The 18024-nt window shown below is 67.7% G+C and overlaps 1 protein-coding gene across 5 annotated transcripts; it reads right to left on the bottom strand.

Moving 5' to 3' along the window:
- Positions 1–52: 52 nt before the first annotated feature.
- On the bottom strand, positions 53–16672 carry OBSL1 (obscurin like cytoskeletal adaptor 1). 5 transcript variants are annotated; one of them, XM_075430702.1, is made up of 27 exons: positions 16589–16672; positions 14274–15365; positions 13380–13649; positions 12910–13170; positions 12272–12577; positions 11857–12150; positions 11485–11760; positions 11071–11343; positions 8312–8587; positions 7677–7952; positions 7325–7597; positions 6716–6991; positions 6210–6485; positions 5845–6120; positions 5288–5569; positions 4313–4588; positions 3931–4206; positions 3570–3836; positions 3158–3427; positions 2810–3076; positions 2283–2549; positions 1815–1927; positions 1497–1650; positions 1234–1395; positions 962–1066; positions 575–841; positions 53–351 (listed from the first exon to the last, which is right to left on the bottom strand). In XM_075430702.1, exons 2-27 carry the CDS (start codon positions 15307–15309, stop codon positions 344–346), a joined length of 7083 nt encoding a protein of 2360 aa, XP_075286817.1. In that variant the 5' UTR covers positions 15310–15365; positions 16589–16672; the 3' UTR covers positions 53–343. The 5 variants fall into 5 exon arrangements, with proteins under 5 accessions (XP_075286817.1, XP_075286813.1, XP_075286814.1 ...); XM_075430698.1 differs by having other exon boundaries at positions 5246–5569; XM_075430699.1 differs by having other exon boundaries at positions 13380–13652.
- Between the last annotated feature and the right edge of the window lie 1352 nt (positions 16673–18024).

Raw genomic sequence — 18024 nt, forward strand, 5'->3', positions numbered from 1 at the left:
TTTCCAATCTCTTTTGTAAATGTGCCAAACGCTGCTGAGGCCACGGCCGAACAGTAAAGAGCCTTTCGGAGCCCGGCGTGCGGGGCTGGGGGCTGCGCCGGGGGCGAGGGGGGACCCTGAGGGATGCTGGGCGGGATGCAGAGCGGTGCCGCTGGGACCCCGGTTTGTTGGGGTGGAAGAAGCCATTTCAGAAAAAAAAAAAAAATGCTGTTTAATGCTGAGCCCTGAGGCCGGAGAAGGCTGGGGATGGTGTCCGTGTGTCTGTGCATCCCGGGGGAAGCATGACCCCATCTCCCAGCAGCGACGTCCATCTGTCCGTCCGTCCGTGTGCAGCCCCTGGCTCCTATCTCCCTGCGGGGACAGTGGGAGTCAGGAGAAGCTGCAGCATCCCCGGAGCTGGCGGGGCACCCAGAAGGGATGTCCCAGCCACGGGGGGCACAGGCCCCCGGTCCCATATCCAGCCTGCTCCGTCCACCCCCGCGCACAGACCCTTGCAAGCAGTGGGGCGTGGGGACAGGACCCCGGTGTGCCTCCGCTGCGAGGCATAGTGGCACCGCCACGGGTGGCCCCTCACCCTCCACGAGGAGCCGGGCGGTGGAGCGGTCGTCGAAGGCGTCGCAGGTGTAGGAGTCCTCGTCCTCGGGGCCCACGCGGTGGATGATGAGCGTGCGGTAGCAGTCCAGGTTGCAGATCTCATACTTGTCGCCGGTGAAGATCTCGGTGTCCCCGCGGAGCCAGCGCACCCGGCCGCGGGCGTGGGACACGGTGCACTCCAGCGTCGCCTTGTGCCGCGCCAGCACCGTCTTGTCCCGCAGCGGCTTTACGATCCGGATGGGCAGCGCTGGCAGGGAGGGGGGGGAGCCGTCGGCATCGTGGGGCGAGCAGGCTCCCGTGGGGACCCCACCAGCCGACCCTGGTGCAGCCCAGCCCCGCTGCCAGCCCTTGAACCCCGCACCAGTACCTTCCACCTGCAGACTGGCCTCCGAGACCGCCGTCCCGGCTGCGAAGCGGATGAGTCCCGCGTCCTCGGGGCGCACGCCGCAGAGCAGCAGGAAATGCCGGGTCCCTGGGGAGGGCAAGCCTGGCTCAAGGGGACGGTGACCAGCACCCACGGCAACGGGCACCCACGGCAGGCAGGAGGCACGGATTGCCCCTTTGTCCACGCAACCTCCCCTTGCTTGAATTCACCCCCTTTCAACCCCAGACTGGGTGTGGGGCCGCCTGTACCCCCACCTTCTTGCCGTATCTTCACCGTGCCAGAGACCTTGATTTTCTCCCCATCCCGGAACCACTCGCCCTTGACGTCGTCGTGCGACGCCTCGCAGGTGAAGACGGCATTGTCTCCCTCCCGCGCCTCGGCGTCCTGCAGGTCCTGCACGATGCGGACCCGGCGCTCTGCAGGCAAGGGGCCGGGTGCCAGGGCGGACAAGGGCAAGGCAGCGCGGGCGGTGCAGGTTTTGGGGTGCGTGTGCCCCTGAGAAGGGGGACAGCCGTACCCTGGACGTGCAGCGTGGCGGAGGCCCGGCAGTCGCCTGCGTCGCAGGTGTAGACGCCGGCATCGGCCGGCTCGCAGCGGCTCAGCTGCAGGACGCGGCGCCGACCCGCTGAGTAGAAGCGGCAGTTGGGCCCCGGCCACAGCTCCTGCCCGTCCTGCCCGGGGAGCGTGCGCTCAGGGGTGCGGGCAGGCAGCACCCCGCTGCTTCGCAACCCCTTCCCCTGCCCACAGCCCCGGCAGGGAGGGCAGCGGTCAGGGGGCAAAGCAGGGAGGAGAGCGCAGCTGGGAGCTGCTGGAGGGGACTGGGGCAAACCCTCACCTTGAACCACTTCACCTCCGCGCTGGGGCGAGACAGCTCGCACTCGAAGCTGGCCACCCCTGTCTCCGGGACCCCCAGGTCCCGTGGGACCCTCACCATTGTGACTGGAGGCTCTGAGGGGAGAGGACACAGGGCAGGAAGGTTTGGTGGGGCAAAGACATGGGCTTGGGGCTGTGGGGATGGGGAGCTGTGCCGGGGACATCTCAGCAAGGGGCGAAGGTGGCACTTCCTGGGGCACCGCCATGGTCAAGCACTCATCACTGGTGTCCCAGCTGCCTCCGGACCCACACCCTGGTGGGGGGGTCCCCACTGCTGAGCTCACTTCTCGTCCCTGGGGACAGAGGGACATCTGCCAGCGTGTGCCTGGAGTGGCTGAGCTCGGACCTGCCGTCTCCCCTGGGACCGAACAGCTGCAGGACGGGCAGCGCCTGTGCCACGCACCCCCCGAGCCTGCCCCGGTGACCGTACCCCGCACGAGCAGGCGGGCGCTGCAGCGCAGGGTGTCAGCGGCGAAGGTGACGGTGCCCGAGTCCTCCAGCGCCAGCCTCTCCAGCGTCAGGCTGTGCCCGCAGCCCGTGGCGCTGATCCGGCATGTGCTGCTGGGCTTCACCCGGATGCCATCCCGTGTCCAGACCCCGGCCACGCCAGGGTGGGACAGCTCCAGGTGGAAGGTGGCTGTCTCCTTCTCGAAGGTCTCCACGTCTGCCAGCGGCGTCCGGATCGACACCTTCCGGGCTGCAAGGGACCCATGTCCGTGAGCGGGTGCCTGCTCCACCTGAGAGCCCCCGGCTCCCCAGTCTGTGCTTGCTGGAGCGATCCTCTAAATCGAGCCCTTTTTACCAGGCGCCCACCCTTGCCCATCCCTGACCCCCACGTTCACCTCCCTGCTTGACCACCACTTCCAGCCAAGCGCCAGCTCTGAAGCATCCTTGCGGGAGGCCAGTGCCCTCCCTGTCCCCGTCCCCACCCGTCCCTGTCCCCGGCGCGGTACTCACGCTCCACGCAGAGCTTGGCCTGCGTGCGGTCGTGCAGGCTCTCGCAGCGGTAGGTGCCGCGGTCGGCAGGGCCGAGGCAGCGGATGGTGAGCGTGCGCCGGCAGCCCGACTCCTGCAGCTGGTACTTGCTGCCCGGCTGGAGGAGGACGCCCTGCTTCAGCCACTGCACCTCGGCGTCCGGGTGGCTCACCTCCACCTCCAGGCACGCGTCCCCCTGCTCCTCTGCCACCACGTCCCGCAGCTTCCGCACGAACAGCACCTGTGCCTCTGCATGGCCATGCATGGGGTCAGCCTCCGGCCCCGGGGCTGCCGCCCAGCGCTGTGCCCGGCCAACTCCTCGCCCCTCACCTCGCACGCTGAGCCGGGCCGAGCTCACCAGCCCCTCGGCGTTGGCCGTCACGGTGCCCGCGTCGTCCGGCTGGCACTGCCGGAGGGTGAGGCTGTGGCACAGACCGCTCCTCGCCACCAGCAGCCGCTCACCGGGGACCACGGGCTGGCCGTTCAGCTGCCAGGTCATGGCCACATCCTCGGGGGACACCAGGCACTTGAAGCTGGCGTCCTCCCCCTCCAGCACCGTCAGGCTCTGCAGCTCTGTGATGATCTCCACCACCCTGGGGACTACAGCCGGGGCATCAGGGTGCAGCACTGGGGACCTGCGGAGTCGCCGAGCATCCCCGCACCCCCTGCTGTCACTGTGCCCACCTTCCCCACCCCCCCCTCAGCTCCCCAGGGCGGTGGCCAAGCCCGGGGCACAGCTCACCCTGCACCGTCAGCATTGCCAGCGTCCGGTCGTCGTTGGACTCGCAGCAGTACTCGCCGGCGTCCTCGGGCTCCACGCGGCTCAGCACCAGCGAGCGCTCTCGCCCCTCCACCATCATCTGCCGTCGAGGCCCGGGGGCCAGCGCCCGCCCGTCCTTCCGCCACACCACGTCCCCCCGCGCCTTGCAGAGCTCGCACCACAGCACCGCCCGCTCGCCCTGCCGTGCACGCACGTCCGACAGCCCACGCAGGAACTTCACCCGCAGCTCTGCACGGCCAGACCCCCCATGTCGGCATCTGATGCCGTCGCCGCAGGGAGGAAGGGGGGACCCTGGGCACCCCCACCGCCCCCGGCTGCCCACCTCGGACAGTGACGTCGAACTGCATCTGGTCGTGGGGGGACAGGCAGGTGTAGATGCCGGCATCCTCCTTGGCCACGTTGCAGAGGACCAGACTGTGCACGCGGCCGTCCCGCCGCAGCTCGCAGCGCTCGCCAGCCACTGGCACTCGCCGCGGGCCCAGCCAGGTGACGTCGGCTCGCTCCGTGGAGGCGACGGCGGAGAGCACGGCGCTGCTGCCCTCCAGCACCAGCAGCTTCTCCCGCTCCTCCCGCTTGTTCATGAACAGCACTGGAGCCTCTGTGCCGGGGCAGCGCGAGGCTCAGCTGTGCCCACGCTGGTGGCACCGGCATGGAGTCGGGGCACGAAGCATCCCGGCGTGGTTGAGGGATGCCTCCAGGCTCACCTTTCACACGCAGCGTGAAATGCACCTCGTCGTCGCCGGCGTCGCAGATGAAGATGCCGCTGTCGCCCAGCTCCGCTTGCCTGATGGTGAGACTGCGCGCGGGGCCCTCGCTGCACACCAGCAGCCGCCCGCCCGAGCGCAGCGTCTGTCCGTCCTTCTGCCACTGTGCCGCTGCCATCTCTGGGGACAGCCGGGCCACCAGTGTCACGCTGTCCCCCTCCAGCACCTCCAGCGGGCTCTGCGCCTCCTCCTTGTTGACAATGCGTACGGGCCGAGCTGGGGGGTGTGGGGGACAAGGCATGGCTCAGGGTTGTCCCCAAGGTGTCCCAGGGACAGGGTTGCTGCGAGCAGAGAGGCAGCGATGCCCGCAGTGGGTCACCATGGTGGGCTGATGGGGGTCACGGTGCATCCAGCTGTGGGATGGTTTCAGTGGCTGGGGGTTGCTGTGGGGCAGGCTGGGGGTCCCGGTGGGACCTGGCAGGGGTCCCGGTGGGGCAGGCACGCAGGCTGGCAGCGTCTGGCAGCTCCGGGTCTCCTTGGGGAAGGGGCCCCAGACAGGGATGGTGGCAGAGCCCATCGCTCCTGCATCCCTCCCTGCACAGGGAGCTGCTGGGTTGGGGCCATTAATTTCAGTGGCCCCCTGATCCCGAGAGCCTTGCTGGGGGGCTGGGACAACTGTCTGCACCAGACACTCTCCCACCCTTGCCCAGTCCTCCATCCCCAGCTGATAAGGGTCCAGGCTGAGTTCAGTCCTTGGCAGCCGAAGCAGGAGGAGCGGCGCCTGGGAGCCAGCCAAGGCTAAATTTAACCAGACCCTGGCTGGGGAGGCAGGAGGGACGCGTCTCACCACGACCCTGACACGTTCCTTCTTGGCAGATGGCTCCTATAGGGATGGCTCCCCTCCCCTCACCCAGGGCTGCGGCACCATCTCACCGTGCTGGGGGACCCCGGGGTGCTGAGCTCCTGCCCGCTCACCCGACACCTCCACTCTTGTCACCATGCGGTCGCTGGCGGCGTCGCAGATGTAGCACCCTGAGTCTCCGGGCTGTGCCTCACAGATGGTGAGCCGCCGCAGCACCCCACGGGCCTCCACCTGTACCCTCTCGCCCGGCTGCACCTCCAGGCCATCCCGGAGCCAGCGCACGGTGGCATCGGGCTGGGAGAGCTGACAAGCCAGCTCCAGGTCCTCCCCGGCCACCAGGCAGCGATGTTCCACGGCGCCTGTGTTGCCCACGAAGGTCACCGGCGGCTCTGGGGCTGGAGAGATGGGCTGTCACTGCTGGAGCAGCAACCCATGCTGGGTGCTGCAATGGCCAGACCCCGTCCGGACCTCCCCTGGCTGCAGCTGGGCAGCACCGGGGTTTCCACAGAGCCCCTGCGTGTCTGTCCCCGCCAGCTGTCTGTCCCCCAAACACCAGCACCCCCAAACTTGCTGCGACCCGCCCCAGCCCCACGCCAGCCTGGCAGAGCACCCCGGGAACTGCCTTGATCCTTGTCCCACTGGCCATCCCCCCCCAGGATCTCCCTCTCACCTTCCACAGTGACGCAGAAGACGATGCTGTCGTCACCGGTGTCGCAGAGATACTCCCCCGCATCCCTGCCTGTGGCACCCAGGATGACAAGGGACCGGCGCACCCCATCCTCCTCCAGCCGCACGCGCCCCATGTCCTGCAGCTTCTCCCCGTCCTTGTACCACTTCACCTCCCCGTGGGCGTGCGAGAGGTGCACTTCCAGCACCACGTCCTCCATGGCTTGGCAGTTCCGGCTGGTTGGCAGGACGTCCCTCTCCAGGATCCTGACCAGTGGGTCTGCAGCACCCAACACAGACAGAGCCGGCCTCCCTGGGGTCCATGCACCCAGCACCCCCCACCAGGCTCTCCTCCAGACTCTTGCTCACCCAGCACTTGGACGGTGAAGGTCACTGTGTCGTCAGTGGCGTCGCAGACGTATTTTCCGGAGTGCTCAGCTCGGGCGGCAGGGATGAGCAGGCGGCGGTGGGCACCCTCCTCCTCCAGCACCAGGCTGCCCCCAGCCTCCAGCCTGACACCCTCCTTGGCCCAGCGCACGGGCGCGTCTGCGCGGGACAGCTCGCAGCCCAGCGTCACCGTCTCCCCCGGGGACACCGTCACGACGGGGGGAGGTCTGAGAGGCTGCAGGATCCTCACCGGCAGCTCTGCAAGGGCAACGTGGCTGCGATGCAAAGCAGCACGAGGACAACGTGGCCCTGGGGACACCTCTGCTGCCAGCCCCAGGTGAGCACCCGTGCTGGGTGGCCTAGCTGCAGGGGGATGGGCACCCACCGGCTCCGTCACTATGGAGGAGCCGGTCCCCCTCTCCCAGGCTGGGAAAGACCCTGTAGCCGGAGCCCCACCAGCACTTCCCTGCTCCTGGGTCCCTGCTGACCTGACACCTTGACGTCGAAGGAGACAGCCTCATCCTTGCTCTCGCAAATGTACTCGCCCGTGTCCTCCGCGCTGCTCCTGGGGATGAGGAGGCAGCGCCAGGCCCCCTCTGCCAGCAGCAGCAGGTTATCGGTCTCGTCCACCTCCAGCCCGTCCTTGAACCAGCGCACAGGAGCATCCGGCACGGAGAGCTCGCACCGCAGCTCCACACGCCCCGGCGCCCGCACCGGCAGCTCCAGCGAGCGCTGTGGAGGGTGCAGGATCCTCACAGGTGGCTCTGCCGGGGATGTGGAGGAACGATGTGAGACCTGCTCTCCGCACTGCTCCTGGCTCTGTGGTCCGCACTTACTATCACCCACATCCCTGTCCCTGTGGGGCTGCTTGGGTGCTACAGCCTCTCGCCCCAGCGCAAAGGGGCAGGAGCTGCGTGAGGGCAGGGGTGGTGGGCACACGGTGCCAGCCCAGCTGCGGGGCGGCAGCCACCAGCCCTGGGGTGACCCACCACATCCTCTCCTCTGTGATGCTCGGGGCAGGGAGCAGCACTGGGGTACCCATGTCACCGAGCTGGGGTAGCGCTGCCCTTGCAGGACATCCCTGCTGTGCCACCAACCTGCCACCAAGACGTGGTAGGAGACAGACGCATTCCTGGCGTCACAGATGAACTCCCCCGTGTCCTGTGGCCGGGCACACGGCAGCACCAGCCGGCACCGCGGCCCCTCCTGCTCCAGCACCAGGCTCTCGCCTGCCTCCACCTCCTCCCCGTCCTTGTACCAGTGCACCGGGGCTGCCGGGCGGGACAGCTGGCACCACAGCTCCACGCGCTGCCCGGCCACGTAGGCGTGGGGGTCCGCCTCATTGGAGCCGACGATCCTCACTGGTGCCTCTGCCGGGGGACACACAGCTGGGCTCAGCCGCGGTGGGGGGTGAGCCCCGCAGGAGGACGGCACCCCCGGGTAGCTCACCGCTCACGATCACCCTGAAGCTGGCGGCATCGTCCCCGGCATTGCAGGTGTACGTCCCTGAGTCGGACGGCGCAGCCGTGGGGATGTGCAGCCTCCGCGAGCATCCCTCCGAGCAGACGGCCAGGACATTGGTCGGGACCACGGCCTCGCCGTCCTTCAGCCAGCGGATGGGGGCATCCGGAGGGGACACCTGGCACTCCAGCAGCACGGGCAGCCCTGCCAGCACCTCCTGGAGCTGCTGTGCCTCGGGCACGGGGGTGACATGGACCTGTGGAGCTGAGAGGACCAAGACCCTGCGACACTTGGCCTCCAGTCTACCCACCCTGGGGCCAGTGGCCAGGGTTGTCCCAGCCGTGCGGTACTGGCAACTGAAAGCACCAGGGCTGGGGTGTGAGGTGGCAGAATCCATGGGCAGGCAGCGTGGCTTTGCCCTGGGGTGTGGAGGGGCAGTGCGGCCCAGGGCTCTTGGAGGAGATGGAGCAGCTGACCTGCCCTTGCCCACATCCCCATTCAGCCCAGGGGCAAGGAGCCGCTCATGAGGACCCGATGGACCACCGAGATGCTGCAGCCACCAGTGGGATGGCAGCGTGAGCAGGGAGCCGGGGCAGAGGGCCATAGCTGTGCATCACACCCACCTGCCACAGTGACAGTGTAGAAGACAGAGTCCCCACCGGCGTCACAGACGAACTCCCCCGTGTCCTGTGGCCGGGCACACGGCAGCACCAGCCGGCACCGCGGCCCCTCCTGCTCCAGCACCAGGCTCTCGCCTGCCTCCACCTCCTCCCCGTCCTTGTACCAGTGCACTGGGGGTGCTGGGCGGGACAGCTGGCACCACAGCTCCACACACTGCCCGGCCATGTAGGCGTGGGGGTCCTCCTCGTTGGAGCCAACGATCCTCACTGGTGCCTCTGCTGTGGAGAGATGCGGGGCTTAGCTGGGACGTAAAGGCCTGAGCACGTGATGGTGGCAGACATAGCCCTGTGCGGAGCAATGGCTTCACCAGCTCCTTGGCTTTAAGGCTGGAAGGCACCACTTCACCCACATCCTGCACAGCACAAGTGGCTGGGCTGCCCTGCCCAGGGACCCCTCTGCTCCTCACCCATCGCACCCGGCAGGAGCACCCAGTTTCCAGCCTGGATGTAAATCGCTGCCGTGCCCCAGCTCCCACGGTACCTGCCATGGTACCTGCCCTGCTCTGCTCCACGATGGAGCTGAGGGACGTGGAGGGAGGATACGGGTAGGCAAGTGCCTCGTTAGCGAGCCCCAGCACTGCTGATTGCCATCTGTGGTGCCAACACCAGGCCCTGTAGCTGCCCTACCAAGGGATGCCCACCCCCCTACCTGTCTCCCCGTTTTGGAGGCTGCCAGGTCCCAGCTGGTGCTGCTGTCTTGGCTCAGCCTTGGCATTTGCTCACACTGTGGTGCAGGCATGTGGCTTGCCTGTGGCCGGCATACCCATCCCTGCGGCTCGCCAGGACCCAGGACCCCATGCCAGATCACGGTGCTCACTGAATGCCACCGTTAACAGGTTACACACGAAATGCGTGCCATTGCTGACATCTCCCTGCTGACTTGAGTCGGATCTCTAAAGGCAGAGGGTCTCCTGGCACAAGCTTTAGGTGACCAGCCCTCCAGCCTCCTGGGAGAAGGTCAGGATGTGGCCCCCGCCTACGGCAGCCAGCACTGCCTGCTTGGCCACGCGCGGTGCGGCGGGCTGTAGCTGGCCCGGACCGTGCCGTGGTGCTCAGCCAGCCCGTGGCTCCGGGCAGGCACAGGGCACAGCCAGCACCGGAGCACGCCGGTGCCCGAGCAGCGACCTGCCCTTCTCATGCCCCGCAGCTGCCCCGTGCTGGGTGTCTGGGCTGCGACCTTCCCAGCCGGTTTCCAGCCGAGGTGCCCAGGCTCCGCGGCACTCAGCAGCCCCGCAGTGCACAAGAGCGGTGCGGCGCCGGTTTGCAGTGTTCAACCCGCACCATGCTGAGCCTGCGTCCGCCCGGCTCCCTGATCAAACGCTCGGCGGCTGCCCGTCTCCCCAGGCCTGCTAAAAGCAATCACGTTGCTGAAGCGCGGCTGGAGACGTTGAATGGCACCGAAGCGAGGAGGGGACGACGTGCCAGCCCTCGGCGGGCAGCGCCGCTCTGGCCCCAGACCCGCTGCGGGCTCCAAGGGAGCCCCGGCCCTCGGCAGCTGCCGAGAAACCCAGCGAGCTCCCCGCCGACCCAGCGAGCTCCTCGCCGCAGCAGCCCCCGGGATAGCTGGGATGCCTCGGGAAACCCAAGCGTGCCGCAGCAGCACTGCTCGCAGCAGCCAGCCCTGCCGGCCCCCACCCCCAGCCCTGCCGCTGGCACCGATGGCCAAGTCCTGGTCGAACCGAGCCAGTCTCTCTAAGACCCTTCCGTCTGAGTTACGCAAAGCTGCTCAGCTGAAAGGCTGAGCTTCAGCAGATGGTGTTTCCCTCTCCCAGCACAGGGAAACCAAGCTCTCCATGCCCCGCACCCCCGCGGGGCAGACCATGCCTCCCGGCTCTGTCCGGAGCACATGCTGCCTGTCCTTCCCACTGGCAATTTTGGTTTTATCACACTGAAACCCTCCTTTCTTCACTCTCCCAGCAGTCACCACTTCACTCAGTCTTGCAGCATCTCTTCTCACTCATCCCATCTTCACTCCTACATCCTCTGCCATCAACTTCGGCGCTTTGCCAGGTATTAACACCGTGGAGAGGTTTTACTGCTGCGGTCACACAGCCTTTTAACCAGGCTTTAGCTCTGCCCCCGGCTGCCTTCCTGTGGTTACGGGATTGAAGGTTTCAGGGCCAGCAACGGGCAGTCTTTCATTCCCTTTCAGCTTTCATTATCCTCTGCCAGCCAGCGACGCCAGCAGCCGCTCCACGGCCGGGGCAGCCACAATGGGACGCTGTGCCCTGCTCGCACTCAGCAAACACCACCCAATCATCGGGATCCAGGCAGCCACTAATTTTCAGGTCAGCAATTAATGCCATCCGTCAGACCAATGTCCAACTGCAAGTCACCCCAAGCCAGCTGCCGGGCCCGCTATTTTTAAGACCTTGGAGGAGACCTTGGTTACTGGCCGTGGTCCGGCAAACGCCCTGGAATGGAGGTGCTGGGTGCCCTCAGGTGCCAGAGTGTTTCAGACCAGCAGAATGAGCTGTCCCCTTTGCCAGTCAGTCTGGGTGGTTTTAAGCACCAGAGCTGCCACAAAGACCCCAACCGAGTGACCAGCCTTCTGATGAGAACCCAGCAAGACCATACCTGATGAGCGTCCCCAGCCTCAGCGCAGCAACTGACGCTGACAGCGACCTGTGCTATGGCATCTCGCACCATGGAAGAAAACCCCCGGAGAGGTGACCCCATGAGTGCACCTGCATCGCACCCACCTGCCACGGTGACATTGTAGAAGACAGAGTCCCCACCGGCATCGCAGACGAACTCCCCCGTGTCCTGTGGCCGGGCACACGGCAGCACCAGCCGGCACCGCGGCCCCTCCTGCTCCAGCACCAGGCTCTCGCCCGCCTCCACCTCCTCCCCGTCCTTGTACCAGTGCACTGGGGCTGCTGGGCGGGACAGCTGGCACCACAGCTCCACGCGCTGCCCGGCCACGTAGGCGTGGGGTTCCTCCTCGTTGGAGCCGACGATCCTCACTGGTGCCTCTGCCGGGGAGAGACACGGGGCTCAGCACAGGCACCTGACTGACAGCAGCTTTCACTCCCATCATGGGGACATGAAGAGGGGCAGGGACACTGCTGTCAGGAGGTGGGGGTCTACGCTCTCACGTGCAGTCCCCAGCTCACCGGTCACGGTCACCACGAAGCTCACAGAGTCATCCCCGGCGTCGCAGGTGTACACACCGGTGTCCAAGGGACCCGCCGAGCGGAGGAGCAGCCTCCGCACGCAGCCCTCGGCCTGCACGGCAATAACATCATCCAGGGGCACGGCCTCGCCGTCCTTCAGCCAGCAGACGGGGGCGTCCAGGGGGGACACCTGGCACTCCAGCAGCACGGGCAGCCCTGTTGGCACCTCCCGGAGCTTCTCGGCCTCGGGCACCCGGGCGATGTGGACCTGCGGAGCTGAGAGGCATCACAGCGGGGTGAGGAGCATCCTGCAGCATGAGAACCCCTGCTGCTCTTCTCCCGGCTGGACCCCAGGGTGAGCGCCCTGCTCACCTTGCACGTGCAGCGTGGCCGAGTCCCGCACGCCACCGGACACAAAGGTGACCTGGGCCCCATTGTCAGCCAGCCGTGCTCCTCGGATCAGCAGTGAGTGCTCGGTCCCACGGCACTGCATGCTGCACCGGCCACCCACCTCCTCTTCCTCCTCCTCCTCCTCCTCACCCAGCCTGGCGCCGTTGAGGAACCAGGCACCGCGCACTGCTGCCGACAGCTCCAGGGAGAACCGTGCGTCCTCGCCGTCCCGCACCCTCACGTCCCGCAGACCCCTCTCCAGGCGAGCTGCTGGGGCTGGAGCAGGGACAGGCTCAGCCCCGGCGGCACCGGCCAGCAGCGTGCTGGGGCACGACATCCCGGCTGGCTCCCAGGAGAGCCAGGTCCTGGGTCCGGGTCCCCAGCTCGGCTCCCTCACCCAGATGCACGGAGCCGGGGAACTCTACGGGGCAGCTGTGGCCATGCTCGTTGGCCGCGCAGACGCGGAAGCGGTAGTCGGCCTCACGGGGCACGCTGTCGCCCGTCACCCGCACGCTGCCCGGCAGGTCGGTGGCGAGGCACTGCACCCACGGGCCCCCCGCTGCCTCCCGCCGCTCCAGCAGGTAGCGGCGGGGGGGGCGGAGGTGGGCGTCGGGTGCCGGGCACCACGTCAGCAGGGCCGCGTTGCTCTCTGCTGCGCTCATCTCGGCCGACACCGGTGCACTCGGGGGGTCACGCTTCACGCCTGCAAGTCACAGCCCATGTTGCCGGCTTGGGGACGGAAAGCGAGGCTCCTGGCAGGGTGGTGGAAATGCTGAGGGGGCTACGCAGCCTGGGGACCCTCTCTCTGATGGGGAGGATGGTCATGCTCCCGTGTAGCACGGTGCTAGTTATGGGGGTTCGTGAGTGCCAGCGAGGCTAGGGCACTGGAAACCTGCTAAAAGCCCCCTCCCCCAAAAAGCTGTCGCAGCATCATGTCCCCGACGCAGGGGGTGCCCACCCCATCCCTCTCCTGTGTCAGTCCCCCGTGAATGGGCAGGACGGAGGACACAGGGTCCCTCCGAGCCTGGGGCTTACACTTGACCCGGAGCTGGGAGGATGTCTGCGACTCCCCGACGGTGAAGGAGATGATGCCGGCGTCCTGACGGGTGACGTGCACCAGCACCAGGAGGTGTGTCCTGCCGAAGCTCTTCAGCACCGTGCAGGGCGACTCCTGCAGCTGCAGCCCGTCCCGGCTCCAGCAGATCCCCTCCGACGCCTCCCGCGTCTCCACGCAGAAAACCGCGTTCTCCCCCTCCATCACATCCAGCTTCCGTGGCAGCCGCTTCACGATGACCCCTACGAGAAGAGATGTGTGAGGGCTGGGAAGGGATGCTGGGGAGTGGGCTGGGCTCCCCAGAGTGGGAGAGAGGAGGAGGAGGAGGTCAAGGAGGGGCAGCAGCAGGAACCAGCCAAACAGTGGGAAGGCAGATGGTGGGGATGGTGGGGAGCGTGGCAAGTTGGGGGACAGGAAGGCAAAGCTGTACTGCTGGAGACGTGCCCCTCACCTCGGACGGAGACCTCGGCGATGCTGCGCCCCTTGTCCTTCATCTGGCAGAGGTAGATGCCGTCATCATCGGTGCGGGCATCGCGGATGGTCAGGCGCCGCACCACGCCTCGCTCCTCCATCAGGTACTTGTGGCTGGGCTGCAGCTCCCTGTCCTCCAGGTACCAGGTGGTGGGGATGGTCTCCAGCGGCACCTGGCACTCCAGCACGGCGTCCTCCCGCTCGGCCACCTCCACGTCCGCCAGCTGCACCTGGAACCGCAGCCGGTGCTCTGCTGCCGGGAGAGACGGGCGCTGAGGGGTGCGCGGGGCGCGGCACCCTTCGCCCTCCTCTGCCACTCTCTTCAGCTGGCGTGGGATGGGCACTGCCCCCAGGAAGCACATCCCCCGGAGCGAGGGGAACCAGCATCTCAGCAGGGAGTTTCGGGGCTCGCAGGAGCATGCACGCCAGCATGCCATGACAGACAGTGGAGGGGAGCAGCGGGGTGCAGGTGGAGGATGCACCGGGTGCTGGGTCACCCCAGCCATGGGCTGTCCCCAACTGGCAGGGCGGCACTGAGGGACAGGGCTGCCGCCAGTGCAGACGCTTGGAGCTGTGCCCTGCAGGGCTGCCCGCCAAAACCACTCGGCACTCCAGTGGAATTTGTCGCCAAGGCACTGTCCCCTCTCCCCGCTCGCGGCTGGACACCCGCGGCCCTCCAGAGACGCCACCTCTCTGCTTGCGCAGATGCCCAGCATCCCTCACTCCCATCCCACAGCTCTGTCTGGAGGAGCCTGGGGTGACCCTGGCTGCGCAGGGCAGGGGAGAGCCTGGGGGTGCTCAGCTCACTCCAGACTAAAAGCTCTGGACCCCTCGGCACCCATCTGTCCCCGGTAGCGCTTGGGCACGCTCCTACCTTTCACCCAGAGCTGCACGGCGCTGAGGGTCTGGCCGGCGGTGTTGGACGCGGTGCAGACATACAGCCCCTGGTCCTGGGGTTTGCAGTACAGCACCTTGAGGATGAAGTAGCCCTCCCGGTCCTCGTAGACAAGGTGCCTGCGGCTGGGGGCCAGGGGCTCGCCGTCCTTCTGCCAGATGATCTCCGGCTTGGGCTTGCCGGTGACGTAGCAGCGGAACTTGGCGTGCTTCCCCGCGCTCACAGCGAACGCCTTGGCCCCCGGCACCCGGGCCGGCACCACGCAGTTGGGCACCTGGGTCTCCACGTGCCGTCCCGCCATGTGCCGCCGCCGCTCCGGCTGCCGCTCCACCAGCCCCTGGGGGCCATTGGCAGGAGAGCCATTGGGGAGCCCGTCCAGTGGCATCCGGGGTTCGACCAGGAGCACGGCAGCAGCCAGGGCCTCCCGGGAGCCGCTGCGCGCCCGGCACACGTACACCCCCCCGTCCGGGGGCCGCGTGCCGAACAGCTTCAGAAAGTGCCAGTCCTCTGGCTCCTGCCCCACCGCGAAGTGGCTGCTCTCAAAGAGGTCAGAGAGCTTGCGCCCGTCCTTCTCCCACTCCAGCGCTGGGCAGGGTTGGCCGGATACCCTGCAGGCAAACATCACGTCCTCCCCGCAGCACGCACGCGTGGATGAGGGGGCGACGAGGAAGACGGGTACCTCGCCACCCAAGCATCCTTCCTCCTCCGGTGGCTCGCCGGCCTCCACCTTGAGCGTGGTGGCCGCGTAGGTCTCGCCGACGGTGTTCCTGGCCCTGCAGATGTAGAGCCCGCTGTCCTGGGGGGTGGCATGCGACACCAGCAGGCTGCACAGGTCCCCTTTGGCCTCCACGTGGAAGCGGCCCGAGGGCTCGATCGGGGTCTTGTCTTTCTCCCAGAGGATGCTTGGCCGGGGGTCGCCCGTGATCTGGCAGCTCAGGACCGCGTCGGCGCCGCTTTGCGCCGTGAAGGCACGTGGATAGGCCAGGAACCTGGGGGCTCCCCCGAGCCCCTCCATCGCTGGCTTCCCGGGATCACAGCAGGCAGCTGGCCAGGGCAGCGGGGATCATCAGCCTGGGGGGATGCACGGACCAACTGGAGCAGGGGCTCAGGCTTCGGCAAGGGATCGGCATGGAGCACCGCTGGGAGGGATCCCCATCCGGAGCAAAGCCCCCGGCACCGAGCCTGTGTGCCAGGAGCATCACCCTCACCCTGAGCAGCCTGGCCACGCTGGACTGGCGCCTGTCAGCCCGAATCACCCATTTCCCAGCCCAGCAGCAGTAGAAGAGGTGACAAAAACTGACCCTTTGCACCCCGAGGGGCCGGGGTGCCCTCAGCCCCGGCTGCCTGCCCCATGGTCGCAGAGGGGACCCCAGCTCCGGGGGCGGGGGGCCCCTGCCTGGATGGGGAGCACAGGCAGCTGCTCGCTGGGCGCTGGGGAGGGGGATGGCGCAGGCAGGACGGCCCCAGCCCACCCCTTCCCCACCCGCGGGGCATTCCTTCGGTATCGGGTGGTGGCAGAGCTGCATTCCTGCAGCATCTGGGCTGGCTCAGCGGGCAGGTGCTGCTGATACGGGGCTGTCGTGGGTGGGAGGCACCCGGCCCGATCCGGGCCATCCTCCCGGGCTCTGAGGGGCAGGGGACCCCCCAGCACCCAGCAGTCACCACGCAGGGCCCTGCGCTGGGGCAGAGCGGGGCTCCCCCGGGAGCAGGTCCCCCTCCAGAATGTGATCCCACAGGCAGGACCCAGCCCTCGGGTGTTGAAAGTCACGGCTGGAAATAATCGGTCACTCAGGCCCAGGGGGACAGAGGGAGGGTCTGGGGAACAGGTCCCTGCTTTCGGAGGTCACTGCCTCCATCCCCAGCGCTGAGGGTGATGCTGCCCATCGTCATGGGCGGGAGCAGGGCAGGGTGCTGCCTTGCACCCCAGCTTCTGCCCACACCACGGCTGGGGCTGGGGCAGAGGAGTCTCTGCCTCCCTCGGGCAGGGAGGAGAGAAACCAAAATACTCCCTGACGGAGCCAGAGGGGACAGTGAGAGAAGGACAGTCCCGGAGGAGAGGCAGGGACCAGGGCCAGCTTCTCCTCCCAGACCCCTGCCCCAGGACGGTGCATCCATTCTGAGCCACCTCCCCGGCCGCACGCTCCCCAGACACACGTGCCACCCCACGGCAGCTTCCACAGACCCGCACGGCCCCGACGGCTCCGCCGCCCCACCGCCCCCTTCAACCACCCCCTTCCCTGATCGCCCTGCTCCGTGCCAGCCCCACAGCCCTATCCCCTGTCCCACACACCCACCTCGCTCCGCTGCCTCTCCCCCGCGTCTTCCAGCACCGGCACGAGCTCCTGCCACTTCCCCCAGCTCCGCTCCCGGGTGTCAGCACTCAGGGACCAAACGTTACGAATGCCTGCAGCTGCTGTCCCCAAAAATACCCTCTGATGACACGCCGGGTTGATAAGGCTGAGCCTGCTCCATTGAGCGCCTGGCCGGGGCAGGGCTGGCCTATGTATAGCAGCCCGGCGGGACAGCCACCCAGCCCGCAGCGGGCAGGCAGCCCTCCGCCTCCGGACTCCCGGTGTGCTGCAAACCCGGCCGTGTCTCGGTGCCGGGTCGGCCCGCGGCGGGAGGCAAGACGCCGTGTGGGGTGCAAGGCGTGGGGTGCACGGTTTGGCATGCACGGCGTGGGGCGCGTGGCTTGGGATGCCGTGCTGCGGTGGGATGGGACGTGCCGCGCAGGACATGCTGCGTGGTGGGGGGAGCGTGCTGCACTGGGTGCTGCACAAGATGCCGGGCTAGAGGGGATGGGATGTGCCACACGGGCCGTGCTGTGTGGGACACCGGGCTGCAGGAACAGCGAAGGGATTGCGGAGGCTGCCCAGTACCCCGCAGGGCAGGCAGGGCTGCTGGGTGGGGGACGCCAGGAACATTCCCTGCAGGCGATGGTGGTAGGAAGGGCAGGACGCGCCGGGTCCCACCACATCCCATCACGTCCTCTCCTGCAGCTCCCAGCCCAGGAGCCACCCTGCGGCCAGCCAGCCCGAACAGCACCCCAGGATCCTTCTTCTGGCCCTACTGCGGGGTCTCCAGCTGGCCTGGCTCTGCCTCACCTCTTCTTCTCTCCCTGAAGCTGGCCCAGCCTTCCCCAGCCCCAGGCAAGCGCTGGGACTTCTTGCCATCCCTTCTGCTTCACGTCCCCAGGACCTTGCCAGCCTCCAGGCTGCCCTGGAGATGCCACAGCCTCCCACCCCCCAGCCCGCCCTCCCGAGAGCCCCCTCCTCACACCCCGGCTGCCCTGCGACCCTGGGGTGTCACAGCCATCCCTGGCAGGAGGGTGCATGGCCTGCCATCCCCAACGTGCCCCCCTGCACTTGGGGCCTCGCAGGACCCCATCAGGTCCCTGCTGTGCACAGCTGCTGCCACCTCCCACTGTGCCCCCAGAAGCTCCAAATCTGCAGCTCCTCCACCGTGGGGGCACCCACCACCTGTAGCTGCAAAGCTCACCCGGGGTGCCCCCACCATCCCCACCAGCGCAGGGAAACCTTCCCGGCAGCACCCTGCCCGCAGCTCGGCCTCCCCAGCCCCACGCACCCACTGCCTGCGGCAGCACCCCCCACATCCCCCTGCCCGGGCACCATCCCCCCCCAGACCACACTGTCCTTGCAGTCCTCGCATTCCAGACGTCTCAGCGCTTTCACTGCCCGGAGATAATATTCACGGCGAGCAGACGTTTGCG

The sequence above is a fragment of the Opisthocomus hoazin genome, chromosome 9 (assembly GCF_030867145.1).
Source record: "Opisthocomus hoazin isolate bOpiHoa1 chromosome 9, bOpiHoa1.hap1, whole genome shotgun sequence".
NCBI lineage: Eukaryota > Metazoa > Chordata > Aves > Opisthocomiformes > Opisthocomidae > Opisthocomus > Opisthocomus hoazin.